Here is a 21,506-nt window from a genome sequence, read left to right on the forward strand (position 1 = left end):
TCTCTACATTTAAGTCTACCATCCACCTGGAATTTATTTTTGTATATAGTGTGAAGCAAGATTCTTTTTCTCCCCTGCACATGGATTTCCTTTGACTGAGTCCCAGTTTCAAAAGTAATGTCTTTCCCACTGCACTCTAGTAGTGTGTGTCATAAATCAAGTAACAACTAATAAACTATAATAATAAACCAATATATAATAATAATATGTATATTATATATAATAAACTAGTAAATAATAGTAATCAATAATAGTAATAAATAATAGTAATAGTAATGATAAGTAATAAATAATAGTAATAAATAATAATAAATACTAATAAATAATAGTAATCAAGTAGGTCTATTTCTGGACTCTATTCTCTTCCAGTGATCCATTTGTCTCACTTTGCACCATTACTACCCCACCCCCATCTTAATTACTGTAGCTTTATCATAATTCTTTCTTTAAAGTTTTTATTTATTTTATTAATCTCTACACCCAACACAGGGCTCGAACTCGCAACCTGGAGATTGAGAGTTACATTCTCTTCCGACTGAGCTGACCAGGCAGGCACCTCATCATAATTCTTAACATCTGGAAGTGTGACTCTTCCAATGTTGACATCATCAAGATTGTCGTGGATATCCTTGGCCCATGTTATTTCCATATAAATTATAGAATTAGCATATCAATTCCAACAAAAAAGAAACCTGTTGGGATTTTGATTGGGGTTTTGTTAAGTCTGTAGCTTAATTTAGGGAGAATGACTTTACAATACTGAGTTTTCCAATCCGTGAACATTATTTATTCCTGCATTTATTTAGGTCTCGTATCAGTCAGGGTTCAGTGAAGAGACAGAAACTAGACCAGTAATTTGAACAGGGAAAATTTCACATGAAAATACGTTAGCTAGTACAACTAGTAAAACGCTGGGTAGCTATTTCAAAGAGTCAACATGACTCTGAGGGTACAGAGGAGCAACTGGAGAAGGCAGTGAATAAGTGAGGATACTTGTAAACTTAGAAGGATTCTCTCCCCACTGCCAAGGCTGAGATTCAGACCTCTTTGGAGGTGTGGCTGCCATAGAAACGTCCAGTGCACAAGTGATGGAGAATGGGAAGGTGTGGGCTACAAATGACCCGTAGGAGTGGTCACCCAGTAAGATCTTCCCGGTGGAGGGAAGGAGGAGGAGGGTATGGGCTGAACAGCTGGTCTGCAGGACTTCTGATGTGGTGGGTAGAAGTGATGATAATGGGCATCCTTAATTCATTCGCAGCCTGAGAGAGGAAATGTTCAATATGTCACCATTATGTATGAGGGTTCTAGTTATTTTGTAGCTACCCTTTATCAAAACTGTCTTAGTGTGCTAAGATTAACCATGAATGAGTATTTGGCTCTTTTCAAATGCTTTTCCTCATCTATTGAAATGAATCCTTTTTTTTTTTTTTTGGTTCTTTGATTAATATGGAGAATTTTAGTGATTTCTTTTCAGACACAAAACAAACTTTGCACTATTGGAATAAACCAAAGTTGGTCATGATATAGCATCCTTTTTATGGAAGTACGGCATTTGATTTCATAATATTTTGTTTGGGAGTTTTGTATCTGGGTCTATGAAAGAGTGGACTGTAATTTTCTTTTCTTGTAATTTACTTGTCAAGTTTTGGTATCTGAGTGTTTGTATCAAGGTCATGCTGACCTCAAAAAATGAATTGAGAAATGTTTCATCTTTTTATATTTCCTAGTAGAGGTTTTTTGAGGTCAGTATTATATCTTTTTTAAATGCTTGGAAGAATGCACAAGCGAAGGTCTCTGTGCCTGGAGATTTCTTCGTGGGAATGTTAATTACAGATTCAATTTCTTTAATAGATATGGAAGTATTCAGATGTTTTATTTCTCCTTGTGTCAGTTTGGTAAGGTGTGTTCCTCTAGATTGTATGGTCTCATCTAAATTGTCAAATTCTGGGTGCCTGGGTGGTTCAGTCAATTAAGTGTCTGCCTTTGGCTCAGGTCATGATCCCAGGAGTCACACATCAGGCTCCCTGCTCAATAGGGAGTCTGCTTATCCCTCTGTCCTTCACCCTGCTTGTGCTCTCTCTCTCTCTCAAATAAATACACATAAATAAGTAAGTAAATAAATAATCAAATTCTGGGGCACCTGCGTAGTTTAGTCGGGGAAGCAGCTGACTCTTGGTTCCTGCTCAGGTCATGATCTCAGGGTCCTGGGATTGAACCCTGCTTCGAGCTTCACACCACTCAGTGGGGAGTTGGCTTGTGATTCTCTCTCTTCCACTCCCTCTGTCCCTCCCACCCACTTGTATGCTCTCTCTCTCTTTATAAAATAAAAAAAAATTAAAAAAAATAAATTGTCAAATTCTTTTGGCATAATGTTGTTTATAATATTGTATCATTAATACTAAAGATAATATTATCTTTTCCATGCCCATAGGATCTTATGTGGCACTTACCAATTTCTATTAGCCTTTTTGGAGAACTGTTTTTGAGTTTTGTTGATTTTTCTCTATTGTTTTTTTTTTTTTTTAATAATTTTTTAATTTTTTTCAGCATAACAGTATTCATTATTTTTGCACCACACCCAGTGCTCCATGCAATCCGTGCCCTCTACAATACCCACCACCTGGTGCCCCCAACCTCCCACCCCCCACCCCTTCAAAATTCTCAGATCGTTTTTCAGAGTCCATAGTCTCTCATGGTTCACCTCCCCTTCCAATTTCCCTCAACTCCCTTCTCCTCTCCATCTCCCCTTGTCCTCCATGCTATTTGTTATGCTCCACAAATAAGTGAAACCATATGATAATTGACTCTCTCTGCTTGACTTATTTCACTCAGCATAATCTCTTCCAGTCCCGTCCATGTTGCTACAAAACTTGGGGATCATCCTTTCTTTCTTTCTTTCTTTCTTTTTTTTTTTTTTTACAGCTTTATAAACATATATTTTTATCCCCAGGGGTACAGGTCTGCGAATCGCCAGGTTTACACACTTCACAACACTCACCATAGCACATACCCTCCTCGATATCCATAACCCCACCCCCTCTCCCAACCCCCTCCCCCCCATCAACCCTCAGTTTGTTTTGTGAGATTAAGAGTCACTTATGGTTTGTCTCCCTCCCAATCCCATCTTGTTTCATTTACTCTTCTCCTACCCCCTCGACCCCCCATGTTGCATCTCCTCTCCCTCATATCAGGGAGATCATATGATAGTTGTCTTTCTCCGATTGACTTATTTCGCTAAGCATGATGCCCTCTAGTTCCATCCACGTCGTCGCAAATGGCAAGATTTCATTTCTTTTGATGGCTGCATAGTATTCCATTGTGTATATATACCACATCTTCTTTATCCATTCGTCTGTAGATGGACATCTAGGTTCTTTCCATAGTTTGGCTATTGTAGACATTGCTGCTATAAACATTCGGGTGCATGTGCCCCTTCGGATCACTATATTTGTATCTTTAGGGTAAATACCCAGCAGTGCAATTGCAGGGTCATAGGGTAGTTCTATTTTCAACATTTTGAGGAACCTCCATGCTGTTTTCCAAAGTGGTTGCACCAGCTTGCATTCCCACCAACAGTGTAGGAGGGTTCCCCTTTCTGTGCATCCTCGCCAGCATCTGTCATTTCCTGACTTGTTAATTTTAGCCATTCTGACTGGTGTGAGGTGATATCTCATGGTGGTTTTGATTTGTATTTCCCTGATGCCGAGTGATATGGAGCACTTTTTCATGTGTCTGTTGGCCATCTGGATGTCTTCTTTGCAGAAATGTCTGTTCATGTCCTCTGCCCATTTCTTGATTGGATTATTTGTTCTTTGGGTGTTGAGTTTGCTAAGTTCTTTATAGATTTTGGACACTAGCCCTTATCTGATATGTCATTTGCAAATATCTTCTCCCATTCTGTCAGTTGTCTTTTGGTTTTGTTCACTGTTTCCTTTGCTGTGCAGAAGCTTTTGATCTTGATAAAATCCCAAAAGTTCATTTTTGCCCTTGCTTCCCTTGCCTTTGGTGATGTTCCTAGGAAGATGTTGCTGCGGCTGACGTCGAAGAGGTTGCTGCCTGTGTTCTCCTCGAGGATTTTGATGGATTCCTTTCTCACATTGAGATCCTTCATCCATTTTGAGTCTATTTTTGTGTGTGGTGTAAGGAAATGATCCAATTTCATTTTTCTGCATGTGGCTGTCCAATTTTCCCAACACCATTTATTGAAGAGGCTGTCTTTGTTCCATTGGACATTCTTTCCTGCTTTGTCGAAGATGAGTTGACCATAGAGTTGAGGGTCCATTTCTGGGCTCTCTATTCTGTTCCATTGATCTATGTGTCTGTTTTTGTGCCAGTACCATGCTGTCTTGATGATGACAGCTTTGTAATAGAGCTTGAAGTCCGGAATTGTGATGCCACCAACTTTGGCTTTCTTTTTCAATATTCCTTTGGCTATTCGAGGTCTTTTCTGGTTCCATATAAATTTTTAGGATTATTTGTTCCATTTCTTTGAAAAAATGGATGGTACTTTGATAGGAATTGCATTAAATGTGTAGATTGCTTTAGGTAGCATAGACATTTTCACAATATTTATTCTTCCAATCCAGGAGCATGGGACATTTTTCCATTTCTTTGTGTCTTCCTCAATTTCTTTCATGAGTACTTTATAGTTTTCTGAGTATAGATTCTTAGTCTCTTTGGTTAGGTTTATTCCTAGATATCTTATAGTTTTGGGTGCAATTGTAAATGGGATGGACTCCTAATTTCTGTTTCTTCTGTCTTGTTGTTGTGTAGAGAATGCAACTGATTTCTGTGCATTGATTTTATATCCTGACATTTACTGAATTCCTGGACAAGTTCTAGCAGTTTTGGAGTGGAGTCTTTTGGGTTTTCCACATAGAGTATCATATCATCTGCGAAGAGTGATAGTTTGACTTCTTCTTTGCCGATTTGGATGCCTTTTAATTTCCTTTTTGTTGTCTGATTGCTGAGGCTAGGACTTCTAGTACTATGTTGAATAGCAGTGGTGATAATGGACATCCCTGCCGTGTTCCTGACCTTAGCGGAAAAGCTTTCAGTTTTTCTCCATTGAGAATGATATTTGCGGTGGGTTTTTCATAGATGGCTTTGATAATATTGAGGTATGTGCCGTCTATCCCTACACTTTGAAGAGTTTTGATCAGGAAGGGATGCTGTACTTTGTCAAATGCGCTTTCAGCATCTATGGAGAGGATCATATGGTTCTTGTTCTTTCTTTTATTAATGTGTTGTATCACATTGATTGATTTGCGGATGTTGAACCAGCCTTGCAGCCCTGGAATAAATCCCACTTGGTCGTGGTGAATAATCCTTTTAACGTACTGTTGAATCCTATTGGCTAGTATTTTGGCGAGAATTTTTGCATCTGTGTTCATCAAGGATATTGGTCTGTAGTTCTCTTTTTTGTTGGGATCCTTGTCTGGTTTTGGGATCAAGGTGATGCTGGCCTCATAAATGAGTTTGGAAGTTTTCCTTCTATTGCTATTTTTTGGAACAGTTTCAGGAGAATAGGAATTAGTTCTTCTTTAAATGTTTGGTAGAATTCCCCCGGGAAGCCGTCTGGCCCTGGGCTTTTGTTTGTTTGGAGATTTTTGATGACTGTTTCAATCTCCTTACTGGTTATGGGTCTGTTGAGGCTTTCTATTTCTTCCTGGTTCAGTTGTGGTAGTTTATATGTCTCTAGGAATGCATCCATTTCTTCCAGATTGTCAAATTTGTTGGCGTAGAGTTGTCATAGTATGTTCTTATAATTGTCTGTATTTCTTTGGTGTTCATTGTGATCTCTCCTCTTTCATTCATGATTTTATTTATTTGGGTCCTCTCTCTTTCTTTTTGATAAGTCTGGCCAGGGGTTTATCAATCTTACTTAATTCTTTCAAGAACCAGCTCCTAGTTTCGTTGATTTTTCTATTGTTTTTTTGGTTTCTATTTCATTGATTTCTGCTCTGATCTTTATGATTTCTCTTCTCCTGCTGGGTTTAGGGTTTCTTTCTTGTTCTTTCTCCAGCTCCTTTAGGTGTAGGGTTAGGTTGTGTACCTGAGACCTTTCTTGTTTCGTGAGAAAGGCTTGTACCGCTATATATTTTCCTCTCAGGACTGCCTTTGTTGTGTCCCACAGATTCTGAACTGTTGTGTTTTCATTATCATTGGTTTCCATAAATTTTTTCAATTCTTCTTTGATTCCTGGTTGACCCATTCATTTCTTTAGAAGGATGCTGTTTAGTCTCCATGTATTTGGGTTCTTTCCAATTTCCTCTGTGATTGAGTTCTAGCTTAGGAGCATTGTGGTCTGAAAATATGCAGGGAATGATCCCAATCTTTTGATACCGGTTGAGACTTGATTTAGGACCAAGAATGTGATCTATTCTGGAGAATGTTCCATGTGCACTAGAGAAGAATGTGTATTCTGTTGCTTTGGGATGAAATGTTCTGAATATATCTGTGATGTCCATCTGGTCCAGTGTGTCATTTAAGGCCTTTATTTCCTTGTTGATCTTTTGCTTGGATGATCTGTCCATTTCAGTGAGGGGAGTGTTAAAATCCCCTACTATGATTGTATTCTTGTCGATGTGTTTCTTTGATTTGTTATTAATTGGTTTATATAGTTGGCTGCTCCCACGTTAGGGGCATAGATATTTAAAATTGTTAGATCTTCTTGTTGGACAGTTCCTTTGAGGTATGATATAGTGTCCTTCCTCATCTCTTATTATAATCTTTGGCTTAAAATTCTAATTGAATCTGATATAAGGATTGCCACTCCTGCTTTCTTCTGATATCCATTAGCATGGTCAATTTCTTTTCCACCCCCTCACTTTAACCTGGAGGGTCTTCGGGTGTAAGATGAGTTTCTTGTAGGCAACATATAGATGGTTTTTGTTTTTTTATCCATTCTGATACCCTGTGTCTTTTGATTGGGGCATTTAGCCCATTCACATTCAGGGTAAGTATTGAGAGATATGAATTTAGTGCCATTGTATTGCCTGTAAGGTGACTGTTATTGTATATTGTCTCTGTTTCTTTCTGATCTACTACTTTTAGGGTCTCTCTTTGCTTAGAGGACCCCTTTCCACTATTTCCTGTAGAGCTGGTTTGGTATTTGCAAATTCTTTCAGTTTTTGTTTGTCCTGGAAGCTTTTAATCTCTCCGTCTATTTTCAATGATAGCCTAGCTGGATATAGTATTCTTGGCTGCATGTTTTTCTCATTTAGTACTCTGAATATATCATGCCAGCTCTTTCTGGCCTGCCAGGTCTCTGTGGATAAGTCTGCTGCCAATCTAATATGTTTACCATTGTACGTTACAGACTTCTTTCCCGGGCTGCTTTCAGGATCTTTTCTTTGTCACTAAGACTCTGTCAATTTACTATTAGGTGAGGGGTGTAGACCTATTCTTATTGATTTTGAGGGGGGTTCTCTGACCTCCTGGATTTTTGGATGCTTGTCCCTTTGCCATATTGGGGAAATTCTCTCCAATAATTCTCTCCAATATACCTTCTGCTCCCATCTCTCTGTTCCTCTTCTTCTGGAATCCCAATTATTCTAATGTTGTTCGTCTTAATGGTGTCACTTATCTCTCGAATTCTCCCTCGTGGTCAGTAGCTGTTTGTCCCTCTTTTGCTCAGCTTCTTTATTCTCTGTCATTTGTCTTCTATATCGCTAATTCTTTCTTCTGCCGCATTTATCCTAGCAGTGAGAGCCTCCATTTTTGATTGCACCTCATTAATAGCTTTTTTATTTCAACTTGGTTAGATTTTAGTTCTTTTATTTCTCCAGAAAGGGCTTTTATATCTCCCGAGAGGGTTGCTTTAATATCTTCCATGCCTTTTTCAAGCCCGGCTAGAACCTTGAGAATCATCATTCTGAACTCTATATCTGACATGTTACCAATGTCTGTATTGATTAGGTCCCCAGCCTTTGGTATTGCCTCTTGTTCTTTTTTTTTGTTGTGAATTTTTCCGCCTTGTCATTTTGTCCAGATAAGAGTTTATGAAGGAGCAAGTAAAATACTAAAAGGGTGGCAACAACCCCAGGAAAATATGCTTTAGCCAAATCAGAAGAGATCCCGAATTGTGAGGGGGGAGAAAGGGGATAAAAAGGGGTTCAGAAAGAAAGAAAAAAAAAACTATTAAAAAAAAGAAAGCCAATAAAGAAAAAATATAAAAAGAGGAAAAAATATATATATATTAGATAAACTATTTAAAAAACGTTAAAAAAAGAAAACGGTAAAAGTTAAAAAAAATTTAGCAGAAGAAGAGAAAAAGAAAAAAAAAATGAAAAAGAAAAAAAAATTAAATTAACTGCAAGGCTAAAAAATCATGGGGAGAAAGCCATGAGTTCCGTGCTTTGCTTTCTTCTCCTCTGGAATTCCGCCGTTCTCCTTGGTAGGTGAACTTGGTCCTGGCTGGGTTTCCCGTAGATCTTCTGGGGGAGGGGCCCGTTGTAGTGATTCTCAAGCGTCTTTGCCCCAGGCGGAGTTGCACCGCCCTTACCCGGGGCCGCGCTGAGTCATCCGCTCGGGTTCGCTTTCGGGAGCTTTTGTTCCCTGAGCGCTTTCCGTAGAGTTCCGGAGGGCGGGAGTGAAGATGGCGGCCTCCAGGTCTCCGGCCCGGAGGAGCCGAGAGCCCGGGGCCCCACTCCTCAGTGCGCCCTCAGAGAACAGCGCCCAATGACTCCCGTCACCCTGGCCTCCGGCCGCGCTCCGAGCTGACCGAGCCTGCGACCGGTTCAAGGCAACCCGGAGCTGAGAGTCACTCCTCGGCTCTGTCTCTGCAGCCGGCTTCCCCGTTCTAATACCGGTAAGCTCTGCGACACTGAGACACCCCCGATCCTTCTGCGACCCTGCGGGACCTGAGGCCGCGCTTACCCCGCCTGGGCTTCACCCCAGTTGAGCCTCTGGAGCGATGTCCCTCAGCGGAACAGACTTTTAAAAGTCCTGATTTTGCTCCGTTGCTCCGCCGCTCGCTGGGAGCCGGCCCCTCCCCCCGCGGTCTATTTTCCCGTCGCTTTGGATTCACTTCTCCGCCAGTCCTACCTTGCAGAAAGTGGTTGATTTTCTGTTTCTGGAATTGCTGTTCTTCTTCTCTTCAATCTCCCGTTGGATTTGTAGGTGTTTGCAATCTTTAGATAAGCTATTTAGCTGATCTCCCGCTACCCGAAGTAGTCTCAGCCTGCTACTTCTCCGCCATCTTGACTCCTCCGATTTTTCTCTATTGTTAAGTTTTCTTTTTATTAATTGATTTTTTGTTTTTATCATACTTCTAGTTTGAGTTTGGTTTGTTGTTCTTTTATTAACTTCTTGAGATGGATATTTATATTATTGATTTCTATCCTCATTTCTTTTTTGGTATATCCATTTAAAGCTGTAAGTTTTTGTTTAATAAGAGTGTTAACTACTTACCATACTTTCTCCTGTCTTATTTATATTATCATTCAGTTAAAAATATTCCTAATTTCCTTTGTGATTTTTTTCTTTTTTTGGTGTAATTTTTTTAAAGCTTTTTTCTTTAGATTTTATTTACTTATTTGACACACAGAGAGAGATCACAAGTAGGCAGAGAGGCAGGCAGAGAGAGAGGAGGAAGCAGGCTCCCCGCTGAGCAGAGAGCCCGATGAGGGGCTCGATCTCAGGACTTTGATATCACGACCCAAGCCGAAGGCAGATGCTCAACCCACTGAGCCACTCAGGCGCCCCTTTTTGGTATAATTTTTAAAAAAGATTTATTTGTTTATTTTTTAGAGAGAGAGAGAAAGAGCACGAGCAGGGGGGAGGGGCTGAGGGAGGGGGAGAATCTCAAGCAGACTCCCCACTGAGCATGGACCCCAACTTGGGGCTCTATCTCACAGCCCTGAGATCATGACCTGAGCTGAAATCAAGAGTCAGATGCTTCACCTACTGAGTCACCCAGGCAACCCTGTGATTCACCCCCATCCCCGCCATTTTCCAAACAGGTTTTTTTATTTTATTTATTTATTTGACAGACAGAGATCACAAGTAGGCAGAGAGGCAGGCAGAGAGAGAGGAGGAAGCAGGCTCCCCGCGGAGCAGAGATCCCGATGCGGGGATCAATCCCTGGACCCTGAGATCATGACCTGAGCCAAAGGCAGAGGCTTTAACCCACTGAGCCACCCAGGCGCCCCTCAAAGCAGGTTTTAAGAGATTTCTTAAGTTATCATGATTGATTCCTGCCATAATTGCCCTGTAGTTAAAGAACATATATCCTGGATAATATTCATCTTTGCAATTTGTTTACATTTGTTATATGACCCAGTGTTCCAATCATTTTGGGTCAGTGTTCCTGTGCACTTGAAAGGATGTGTATTCTGTTATCATTGGGTGCAGTGGATGTTTTCCACTGACTTATCCCTGGTTTCATTAATCTTTTTTTTTTTTTAAAGCTATGTCCAATCTCTTGCTAAAGAGCCCAATGTCAGACAAGTCAAATTCATTAATCATGTTGCTTAGATCTTTATACTCCTACCACTTTTTTGTCTCCTTGTTTTATTAGCTCCTGAGAGAGGTTGTTAAAACATTCCACTACTCTTACGGATTTGTCTGCTTTTCTTTTTAGATTTTTGATCTGTATATTTCGAAAGTATGATATTATGACGTGCCTATGCATATAAAATTGTTGTATCTTCCTGCTGGATTAACCTTTTTATTGGAATTTTCCTCTTTATATCTAGTTACGTGTCTTGCCTTCAAGTTTACTTGGTGTGATACTAATATCACTGTATTGCCTTTCTTTTGGTTAGTGCTTTATTTTTTTTTCCTTCCTTTTACTTTCAACCTTTTTGTGTTCTTACATTTAGGGTATATCTCCTAGGAGTATATATAATTGTTTCATTCTGATACAGTCTGATAAACTGGGTATGTTCATTTGAGTATTTGGTCTGCTTCCATGTGATATAATTACTGATACATTCAGTTTTATATCCACTTTATTATTATTCTATTTGTTCTACTTCCCTCCTTCCTCCTTTCCTGCCTTAATTTAGACCAATCAACAAAACTTTTAAATTAAACCAGTTTTTCTTTTATTAACTTGTTATTTATGCCTTCTTTTAGTAGTTACCCTGGAAATTAAGGCATTCCTCCTTTGTTTATTGGAGTCTAGTATAAATCAGTATTTTCACCACTTTCCAGACAGTTCTGGGGCCTATTACATTCTAATTTATCTTCCTTATGCCTTTGTGTTTTTAATTGTATTCACTTAAATGTACATGTGTTTAAAACCCCATAGGAAATTGTGGCTAATGTTTTCAATATTCATTTAGATTTACTCATACAAAAAAAAAAAATGATGCTATTGGTCTTCCTGATTATACCTAAGTTGACTAAAGGCCAAGTCATGTTAAATGTATCCTAAACACCCAAGCACGGACTCACACAGACACATACATACACACAAGCATTATTTTGTGCGTAAATAAGCATTTTAGGGGCACCTCGCTGGCTTAGTCAATAAAGCATCCAACTTTTGATTTTGGAGTCCAGAGTTTAAGCCCCACATTGGGTGTCAAAATTACTTAAAAAAAAAAAAAGACTTACTCATACATTTATTTTTTTCCTGTTGCTCTTCAATCTTTCCTGCATTTCTGTCTAGGATTGTTTTCCTTTTGCCTATAGAACCGCCTTTGGTATTTATTTTAGTTAGATCTTCTGGTGACAAATTCTCTCTGCTTTTTTTTTTTAAGATTTTATTGATTTTTTTTTTAATTTGTCAGAGAGAGAGAGAGAGAGTGTGTGTGTGCACAAGCAGGCAGAGTGGCAAGCAGAGGTGGAGAGGGAAGCAGGCTCCCTGCTGAGCAAGGAGCCCAGTGCGGAACTCGATCCCAGGATCCTGAGACCATGACCTGAGCCAAGGCAGTGGCTTAACCAACTGGGCCACCCAGGCGTCCCAAATTCTCTCAGTTTTAATTGGTTTGAAAATATTTTACTTTCATCCTTGAAGGTTAATTTCAGTATATGTAGAACTCTAAGTTGGACATTACCTCCTTGCATTGCCTTTTTGCGGTGGAGAGGTCAGCTCTCATACAGTTCCTTTGATCCTAAACTGCTTGCCCCATACAGCACAAATGGCGGGGTGGCGGGGGGGATAGGTACAGTGTTTTTGGATCACTTCTCATTACCTCCTTTTCTTGGGACGACTAGTTTGGACCTTTGACTCCTAGCTGTTTTGACATCCCCAAGTACTAACTTTTGTCTCCTGCCCTCATGAAACCTCCTAACCACTCTGATGGCTTCTCTGCCTTTTTTCTTTAAAAAATTTTTTTTTTTTTGAGAGAGACAAAGAGAGTGAGTATGCATGAACTGGGGTGGGGCTGGGGGGGCAGAGGGAGAGGGAGAATCTTAAGCAGACTCGATGCCCAGCATTAAGCAGACTCTGTGCCCCGCACGGAGCCCACTGCAGGGCTGGATCTCACAGCTGTGAGAGGACGACCTGAACTGAAATCAAGAGTCAGATGCCTAGCCGAGAGAGCCAGCCAGGTTCCCTGGCTTCTGTCCCACTTAGCAGCTGCCCTCTGCTCTGCCTCTAAGCTTCTCACCCCATGGTGCTGAAGAGTCATCAGTGTCCCAAGGGAAGAAGTGATGTGCACAACGTCAGGCTCATCTCACTGAATTTCCCTTCTTTCCAGGATTTTTGTATGGCAAAGCCTAGAGGCACCCTGGGGCTTTCAAATACAATCTGTGTGTGTTTGTGCCCCATCCGACTTCTCTAGTTACACGTGGTGGGAGCGCTGGCCTGCCACAATGACTCCGTCACAGTTGGATGTTCTGTGATTTGTTTCTTCTTCTGAATGATTTCGCTGGAGCACTTCTGCATTTTGTTTATGCTTCTGGTCCCTTGCGCTTTCTGTTTTCTGTGTGTTGCCTCCTAGGGCTGCTGGTCCTGCCCCACGGGCTGTGTGTTCATTGTAATTGGTGGCTCCCGTGGTTGTGCCTCATGGTGGCCCCGAAGTTCACCCTCTAAAGCCCAGCATGATCTGGGCCCTGGTCTCTCTTGGTGCCACTTCCTGTCCTCTCACCATCAGGATCGACGCTTCCACTCAGAATGGGCAAGAAAGATGGATCTTCTTCAGGGAGAGGCCTTTCTGAAGGCTTCAGCCAGGCGGTCTTAGCGAGCTCTCATTAACGCCCTACATCATTTCTTTCTAGCTCTCTTCACAAATGTAATTTTCCACTGATTTGTGAAATTGGCTGAGTAGTTTATCTTTTCCCCTCCAGAATGTGGTCTGCGCCATGAAGACAGTGACCTTGTCAGTCTCATTTACACAATATCACCAGTGTTCACCACTGTGCCCAACACACAGTTACTGAATTAATTTCAGGCTTGTAATGATTGGAGATGAGAATGAGGTGGGGAGAACTAACATTCGTTACAGTTTTGCTATTTATCATCTTATTCAGATTTTTTTAAAGAAGATTTTATTTATTTATTTGTCAGAGAGAGAGAGGGAGCGAGCACAGGCAGGGGGAACGGCAGGCAGAGGCAGAGGGAGAAACAAGTTCCCCACTGAGCAGGGAGCCCGATGCGGGATTCAGTCCTGGGACCTTGGGATCATGACCTGAGCTGAAGGCAAATGCTTAACCTGCTGAGCCACCCAGGCGCCCCCCATCTTCTTTAGTTTTGACCTTACCCCCTGGAGGCAGGCAGTGTTGCTCTTTTGGGTGGAGTCAACCATGGCTCAGAGAAATCCCATTATTTTTCTAAAGTCACACCTTCACTAAAGTGCCCAATCTAGAATTCAGTCCCAGGCCTCACTGGTTCAAAAGGAAGCCCAGCTCTAGATTGTTAAATACTTCTCAGCCTTCCATGCTTTTTATATTTCTTTTTTTTTTTAAAGATTTTATTTATTTATTTGACAGACAGAGATCACAAATAGGCAGAAAGAGAGGAAGGGAAGCAGGCTCTCCACTGAGCAGAGAGCCCGATGCGGGGCTTGATCTCAGGACCCAGAGATCATGACCTGAGCCGAAGGCAGATGCCTAACCCACTGAGCCACCCAGGCGCCCCTATGCTTTTTATATTTCTTTACTGGCTTTTTAGTCTTTATCTGATACTCCTAGAATGCTAGGTTACATCAAGGGCTTTTCCTGAAAATATAGGAAAAACTAAAGAAGAGAGGCTGAAAATTTCTTTCTGTTACTTCAAAAAATGAATGTCATGCCTTTTCTGCTTCCATGGAAAGATTATGTGGGTCAATCCGATTGGCCTGTAGACTTATTTCTCTTAAACAGCCTAGTGAGGAGCAAATATTAATTTAACTTCAATTACAAAGGGGTACCTAGAGTTGTAGCAATAACTATTATTTATTGAGCACCAACTGTGTGACGTACACTAAAATAGGCATAATCCATTCTCTTCAGTTACCAAAATGCCCCTGGAAAGTATTCATTATTATTTTCATTGTACAGATTTGGAAACTGAGACACAGACAAGTGAAGAAACTTGCCTTAGAAAGTTTTGTTTGTTTGTTTATTTATTTATTTATTTAAAGATTGATTTATTTATCTGAGAGAGAGAGAAAGCACAAGTAGGCAGAACAGCAGGCAGAGGGAGAGGGGGAAGCAGGCTCTCCACCGAGCAGGGAGCCTGATGCGGGACTTGATCCCAGGACCCTGGGATCACATCCTGAACCGAAGGCAGACGCTTAACTGACTGAGCCACCCAGGCGCCCCACCTTAGGAAGTTTTAGATCCAGAATTTGAACTCTTCTGTGGACTTCTATAAAGGTTGCTTATCATTGCACACACTGATCAAGGTATCAAGCCCTGGAATATAGAAGGAGCTTAATAAATGCTGTTTGCTTTTTCCAGATTGGTGATGCTATGGTGAACTTCCTAGGAAAAGGTCACAAAGTATTGTAATGAAGCTTCCTTGTGTCTCCACAGTATCTCCAAATTGACCCCTTGGAAAGCCCCAAAGGTTCTCACTCATGACAACTTCCAAGTGTCAGGTAAGGACCACATTAGCCTCAACTGCAGGCTGTACTCTGCTATTTGCTCCAATATTTTCTGGTTGCAAATGTTATTGATCTGACAGTTTATTTCCCGAGACGCATTAGTTCAAACTGATGTGATATGAAAGTCTCATCCTAAGGAAATTGGCCTTGTGAATGGCTGTCCCCTGGGAAGAGCTTGCTGCACTTATGACTTCACTAATATCATGAAGAAGCTGCAAATACAATTAGTGGGGCCTGGGTTGTGTGATTTTCCAATAATGATGTTTGGGGTATATTATTGGTTTAGCTGTAATTGAGCTTAAGATGATCTGAAAATCTCTAAACTGTGTGAAAGTCATTCACAGCTTGGCTCAGTGTAACGTTCATGAACGAGAGTGGGTATGGAGGGACTGATGACACTCGGTTGGGCTGAGCTTGGGGGATGTGTCCCTGGGACAGCTATGGCTTGTCTCTCAATTCTGTTTCCTTTCAACCCTGTCACTGGTAAGGTGATGACTTCTTCATAATCTTCTGTCTGCTCCCAAATCTCATCCCTCCTTATCATTCAGAACTCACGACATGGTGTCTAGCTTTCTTATTTCTCATGCAAGTATGATTTGCCTGGTGCACATTATAGTCATCTTTATTAGGATAGTTAACGCTAGCTACCCTGGTAGACGAGACCTGAAATCTCAGTGGCTGAACATCCCAAAAGTATATTTCTTGGTCATGCAGGTTGGCAAAGGCTTTCCTCCATCTGGTGACTCAGGAATCTAGGTTTCTTTGTCATCTCAACATAAGTTTGTTGGGAGATCATTCTCCCTGGATTTCTTGGGTTCTTGTATGGTCTTAGTTTAGGGTAGATTGAAGAGCAAAGCAAAGGTAGAGAACCTCTCTCTCCCTGGAGACATTCCAGGATGATGTTCTCTTCCTGTTGGATATTGGCTCACATTCAGAGGCAGTAAACCTGGAGGTGACCCCATGTCCCAGAGACATGTACTTCCTTTCCAGGGTAAGGAGTTCTCTCTCTCCAGAGGGGAGGGCAGGCAAGTTACCAGCAGCCTAGTAGAAACTCAGAGTCTCCCAAGTCCAGGGTTCTTCTCCAGGGGTGCCCATAATCCACATAATAATCCACACCGAGCAAGGTCACGCTCTGCTCACTCTGTGCTGTTTTATCCAGTGGCGTAAACACACGTTCTTCTCTTTTCCTGTCTAAACCCCTTTTACAAGGGGCTGTAATGGGTACCAAGCAAAGCAGTCCCTTGCAACAGAGAATTATAATACAGTTGCTGGGTAAAGGAATGGCCAGTTACAGGTCCACCATTGGTGAGGGGACACACTTCAAAGTTTCTTTTTTGAGTTAACAACTAAAAACTTAACTTTTGAGTTAAGTTTAACTCACAACTTAACTTTTTTGAGTTAATAACTAGACATTGTTAAAATTAATACTTAGCAGCTGTGTGGTTATCAATGTAACTCTTCCAACAGTGAGTGCAAACATAATACTACGGCGAATCCATTATTTTAAGGATATCTATATTGAACCATAAAATGCAAAAGATTGCTTAGTAAGCCCATCCAACTCCAGAAATATTTTTTGAGTGCTCATTTCAGGCTGGGGACTAGGGCTACATTGCATCTGAACAAAACAATATTTCTGCCTTTGAGAAGTCTATGGCTTAGTGAAAAACTCCTTATCTTCACTATTTGAATATTCACTATTCAAACCATCCTACGTTAGGTTAGGTTGAGGGAATGCACATCTATTATTAAATCTACCCTGCTTCCTGCATTATATGATTATGGCTACCCGCCTAATTTGTTCTGTAAATATTCCTTCCACTTTCCAGCTCTGTTCCTTGATCCTCTCCTTTTCTATTCCCTGGGATCTACAAGCTCCTTAATAATTAAGTAGGCGCTATCCCTGTCAGACTTCTTTGGTTCCAAGTGACAGAAACTCCAACTGGCTCAAAGCCACCAAAGGGGATTAAATGGATTCTGTGAGTGAACTGTCAGAGGGGAGCTTCAGGCTCAGCAAGATCTAGGGGTCACATGATGATTGCAGGACTCAGGTCTTTTCTTTCCATTCCTCTTTTGTATTTCTTCTGTATTACCTTTTCCACAGGGTGATGAAAGCGCTCCATTCCACATTATCTTTGCAGCGCTCATCTCGCAGATGAAGAAATTCCCTGTACTTGGTTAAAACAGTGTTTAGGATTGAATCAGTCACTCGACTAGGGGAGGGGAATGTTTTGGCTGGACCTAGTCTGGCTGTAATGGGCCAAACTGGGACCCCCACCCAAATTCATATGTGGAAATCCCTAACCCCTGAGGACCTCATGTGATGGTATTTTGAGATAGAGTCTTTATGGAGATAATTAAGGTTAATGAGGTCATACGGGTGGGATGGTTGGAGTCCTCATAAGAACAGGAGAATAGGACATAGACACACACAGAAGGAAGACCATGTGAGGACACATGGAGAGGAAGGAATCTGCAAGTCAGAGAGAAATGGCCTGAGAAGAAATGAGCCCTGCTGATGCCTTGACCTCAGACCTGCAGAACTGTGAGACAATTTCTGTTGTTTAGCCACCCAGTCATGCAGCAAAAATAATGTATTAGCAAAATAATACACAGGCTCATCCTTGGAATCAGGGTGAATTATTCCGTATCCCTTGAACCACTCTAGAGAGGAGAGTGGTTGCTCAAAGGCACCCAAGGAACTGTTAAAATAGGAAAGAATAATGGACACTTGGTAGGAGAAAAAAAGATTGTTTAACACTGGGTCAAATTCATAATTTTTGGACATTTGTGATGCCTTAGAAGCACTTTATCAAAACACTTAACAGCACAACCCCATGAGGTGGGTACTATTATTTTCTTCATTTTACAGATGAGAAAACTGAGGCCAACACAGGTGAGTGAATTTAACCCAAGAGCATGCAGTCAGCAAGTCACAGAATCAAGATTGATAGCCACAGGGTCTGGTGCAGAAAATCAGCTTTTAATCACTGTGCCCTTTGAAAGCCTGTGACAGCTAGATTCTCCTGCTTTTCCTAGGCCAAGATTGAAAAGCTCTGACTTGAGGCAAGGGACGGAAGTGTGTTAATATGTTAATTAAGGAAATTCACAGTCTGCAGAACTCATGAGTCCATTTTCAGAACTATTCTGATCTGGGCGAGCCTTTGACCCATTCAAGTTAATTACATTGCAGAACATGAAGTAATTGCTGTTGTTCCTCAAAATTGGGGGCAGGAAAATACCCAGTGGCCTGTACCCACCCCCAGCCCTGACTCCTGAGGCTAAAGATCGGAATGCCAGAGCCTCAGCAAGAAGACACAATGGAGAAAGTCCTCAGTTCATCCACTCCTTCCACTCCTGTGTGTTTACAGTGCGTTCTCTTCTGCGATTAGCTAGGCAGTGCCGTCCCTGTCTGAATTGGGGGTGTGAAGTCTAGAGCTAAGTAAGAGATCTGTCCTGAATTTTATAAATAGGATTTCTAGTTTGAAATGCAGGGTGATGTTTGAATGTTTTATTAGGAAACAAATTCAGAGGATGTCCTACGGATACGTGGTCATTGTGTTTTTTCCAGGTGGTTCTGCTATTTCTGTGGAAACCATCTGGTAGACCCCACTTGTAAATCCTGCTGGTCTTTGTTAGGACTTAGTGGTTGCAAGAAAGGGCCGTCCATGCAAGCCAGATCACAAACAGAATTTGGGGGTCGTTGTTATTGAGTAATCATCATCTGAGTCCATGATGTGATGAAGTTATGTAGAAAAGCAAAAGTTTGTCATTAAAAGGTTTTTCAGGGTACCTGGGTGGCTCAGTGGGTTAAAGCCTCTGCCTTCGGCTCAGGTCATGATCCCAGGGTGCTTGGATCGAGCCCTGTATCGGGCTCTCTGCTCAGCAGGGAGCCTGCTTCCTCCTCTCTCTCTGCCTGTGTCTCTGCCTACTTGTGATCTCTGTCTGTCAAATACATAAATAAAATCTTAAAAAAAAATAAAATAAAAGGTTTTTCATTCATTATACAATTTAATTTTTTAAGCTTTTACTGATTCCATTATGTGCCCTAGCTTGAGTTCTTTCCTGTTGTGTCTACTTCCTTGTGGTTGAGTCTCTCTGAAAGACATCTTGAATTGTGAATGCCCATCACATGTCCTAGAATGGATTCCTGGTTCTTACAACCAACGAATCCTGTCAAAGAGAATCAGTCTTTCACCCATGGTCTGACCCTGGTACATTCGCAGTGTGATCCGATGGCAACTGATTGATTGAAAGTCTTGCCCAAGACGCAGGATTCCAGGAAGCTGTGAAAGTGGTGTTGAAACCTGCTTAAAGAACAGAAAAATCACAGACAATCTAAGAGAACAAGTGGCCTTAGAACAATATTCAGCCAGACCTCACAGGGTCAGCCACACTGACTGTTGTGGCCACTGCTCTGGCCCATTGGTCCTGTATCATGCTGGTTACTCAATATTTTGAATATCCTATCAATGCAAAAGGAGTTAACGGTTGAAGAAAAAAAATGACAAGGAAAGTGACACGGTGAGCACTTCAAAAGAGAAAGATTTAAATATCAAAAGATTCTAGTGGGCCTAGGAAAAATTGGTGAAGCCCTTGAATATTTTTAAATGACCTCTTTGCTATCATGCTGTGAAAAGCAAACCTGAAGTGAAGGATTTTGTCACAAAAATTATACCAAAAAAAATATTTCAGTACTTAATTCATTTTTCGTTCTTCATAAGAATTCATGCATAGTTGAAACGGGAACCTGCAGTTTATTATGATGATAAGCTCAGTATTGTTTTTCAAGATAAAGTTCTAAATCAAACCCCTCTTCTCCCCCCACGATTTGCTATGAAAATTTGGGCTCAGTATTAAGTGAGTCATTCTAAATGTCTTCTACCAGGATTGATTTTCCTGTCGGGGAGACAGAGGTGGCAGATTCCCTCCTGCCTTTTCTCGTGGAGCTGCAGAATCTTCCTTTCTACTTCTTGCCATGATGGCTCCATTTCCCTGCTTGTCATCACATCTGCTCACTTGTGTACCTGCTGAGTTAGCCGTGTTTTATACCATGCGTCTTCCCTCCCCTGTCATAGGTTACTAGACCAGTGGTAGCCCATGACACAGGGGCAGCTATGCCATAGGCTGGCCAAGACTTTATAAAAGGGACATGAGCTGCACTAATCTCATTCACTCTCAGGAATCTCCAGGAAATATGGTCAGATTTTGTAGGATACCATGATGACCCGATAGTAAATCGACACAGCATAGAGTCCCCAAGGTCGTGATGGGTCGAATGCAAGCTTAGGGAGCAAGAGGGAGTAATCCAGTGGGACCAAGGTGATAACTCAGGCTCCAGAGACCTTACCCAGTGCTCTTCTACCGTGTCATCTACAGCGGGCAGATACTCATCCTTCTCCTGGTGACAGTGCCCCAGATTTTCTCAATCCATACAATGTGGGTGGAACCGATCCTATCAGATCTAGAGTCATGTGATCCAGGCCCGGCCAGTCAGCTCATTATGTGCCCTTGGCCATAAGGAATGGTTAAAGGATTGGGCATATCGCTCAACTCGGGCCAGTAACAGTCAGGAGAAGGACCTTTGTTTCAAGATTTAGGGAAAGTGAACCCAGCAGGATGTGCACCTGTAGCTGCTTGCAACCACTGCCACTCCTGAAGCAAGCCACAGAAGATCAGGACCAAGAGGCAGAGAGAAAATAGGTCCTGCTGACCATGTTTAAGTTGCTGGATCCTGCCATGCCTGAAACTGGCATGACTCCCTCAGGCTCCCAGCCCTCATTGTTCCTGTTTGCTAAGCTAATTCAAATCGGGTTTGATGTCACTTGTTACCAAAAAAAGCCATAACTGACACAACATGCTTATTTGATTAGGGTAACAATAATCCCTCTTAACCATTTCGACGTGCTTTTCCAGCTCTCATGTCATCAGATTCTTTGAACAACCCTGTGATGCATAGGGCAACGTCTTGAAGGTTGCGCAGGTCTAGGGGGCTGCAGCAGTGTTTTCTCAAGTACTTGGAAAGCATAGGGAGTGAAGATTGCCTTCTGAGAGTTACACCATGAAGTCAATACATTATAGATCAAAGCAGAGCAATGCAAAGTCACCTTAAAGAGACAGGATGGGGAGGCCAGCAAGACTTGTCTGTCATGTGATTGAACTTATTAACATATTTAAAGAAAGGCTGTAGCCATCGTGATCTGCCACAGAAGCCTGGAGGATAAAGAGTCGCAAATGCCAACCTTGACTGAGTCAGTACAGCTTGTTTCCGTGAGGAGGGAGTCTTGATCTCTGACTATTTCTTATTCCAGCGACAAGGCTTGATGTAGAGAACTGCTTTCAAAAAAAAAAAATAAATAAAAGCCATGGAAAAGCAGATTGATAACTGCAGTGCTTTAGAAGTGGCTGAGACTTTCTTGTCATCCTTCCATCAAGAGGCAGGGTCTCCTTCCCTTCCCCCTGAATCCAGGCTTACCCCATGACTTAACTAAAAAAAAAAAAAAAGAGAAAGATAATGAAGTAGAA

The 21,506-nt window shown here is 41.5% G+C and overlaps 1 protein-coding gene across 2 annotated transcripts in view; it reads left to right on the plus strand.

Annotated features, from left to right (window-relative positions):
• The window catches only part of SUDS3 (SDS3 homolog, SIN3A corepressor complex component), a 210,080-nt gene that overhangs the window by 142,981 nt on the left and 45,593 nt on the right, over nt 1-21,506 (plus strand). Inside the window, exons 13-14 of one of the 2 annotated variants that reach the window (XM_047698313.1) lie at nt 14,911-14,975; nt 18,175-18,275. In XM_047698313.1, the coding sequence (XP_047554269.1) occupies nt 14,911-14,975; nt 18,175-18,260 (151 nt within the window). In that variant the 3' untranslated portion in view covers nt 18,261-18,275. Of the gene's footprint in view, nt 1-14,910; nt 14,976-18,174; nt 18,276-21,506 lie in introns of those variants that run through there. The other variant, XM_047698315.1, reaches the window with a different exon arrangement.

Source organism: Lutra lutra, chromosome 12 (genome assembly GCF_902655055.1).
Source record: "Lutra lutra chromosome 12, mLutLut1.2, whole genome shotgun sequence".
Taxonomy (NCBI): domain Eukaryota; kingdom Metazoa; phylum Chordata; class Mammalia; order Carnivora; family Mustelidae; genus Lutra; species Lutra lutra.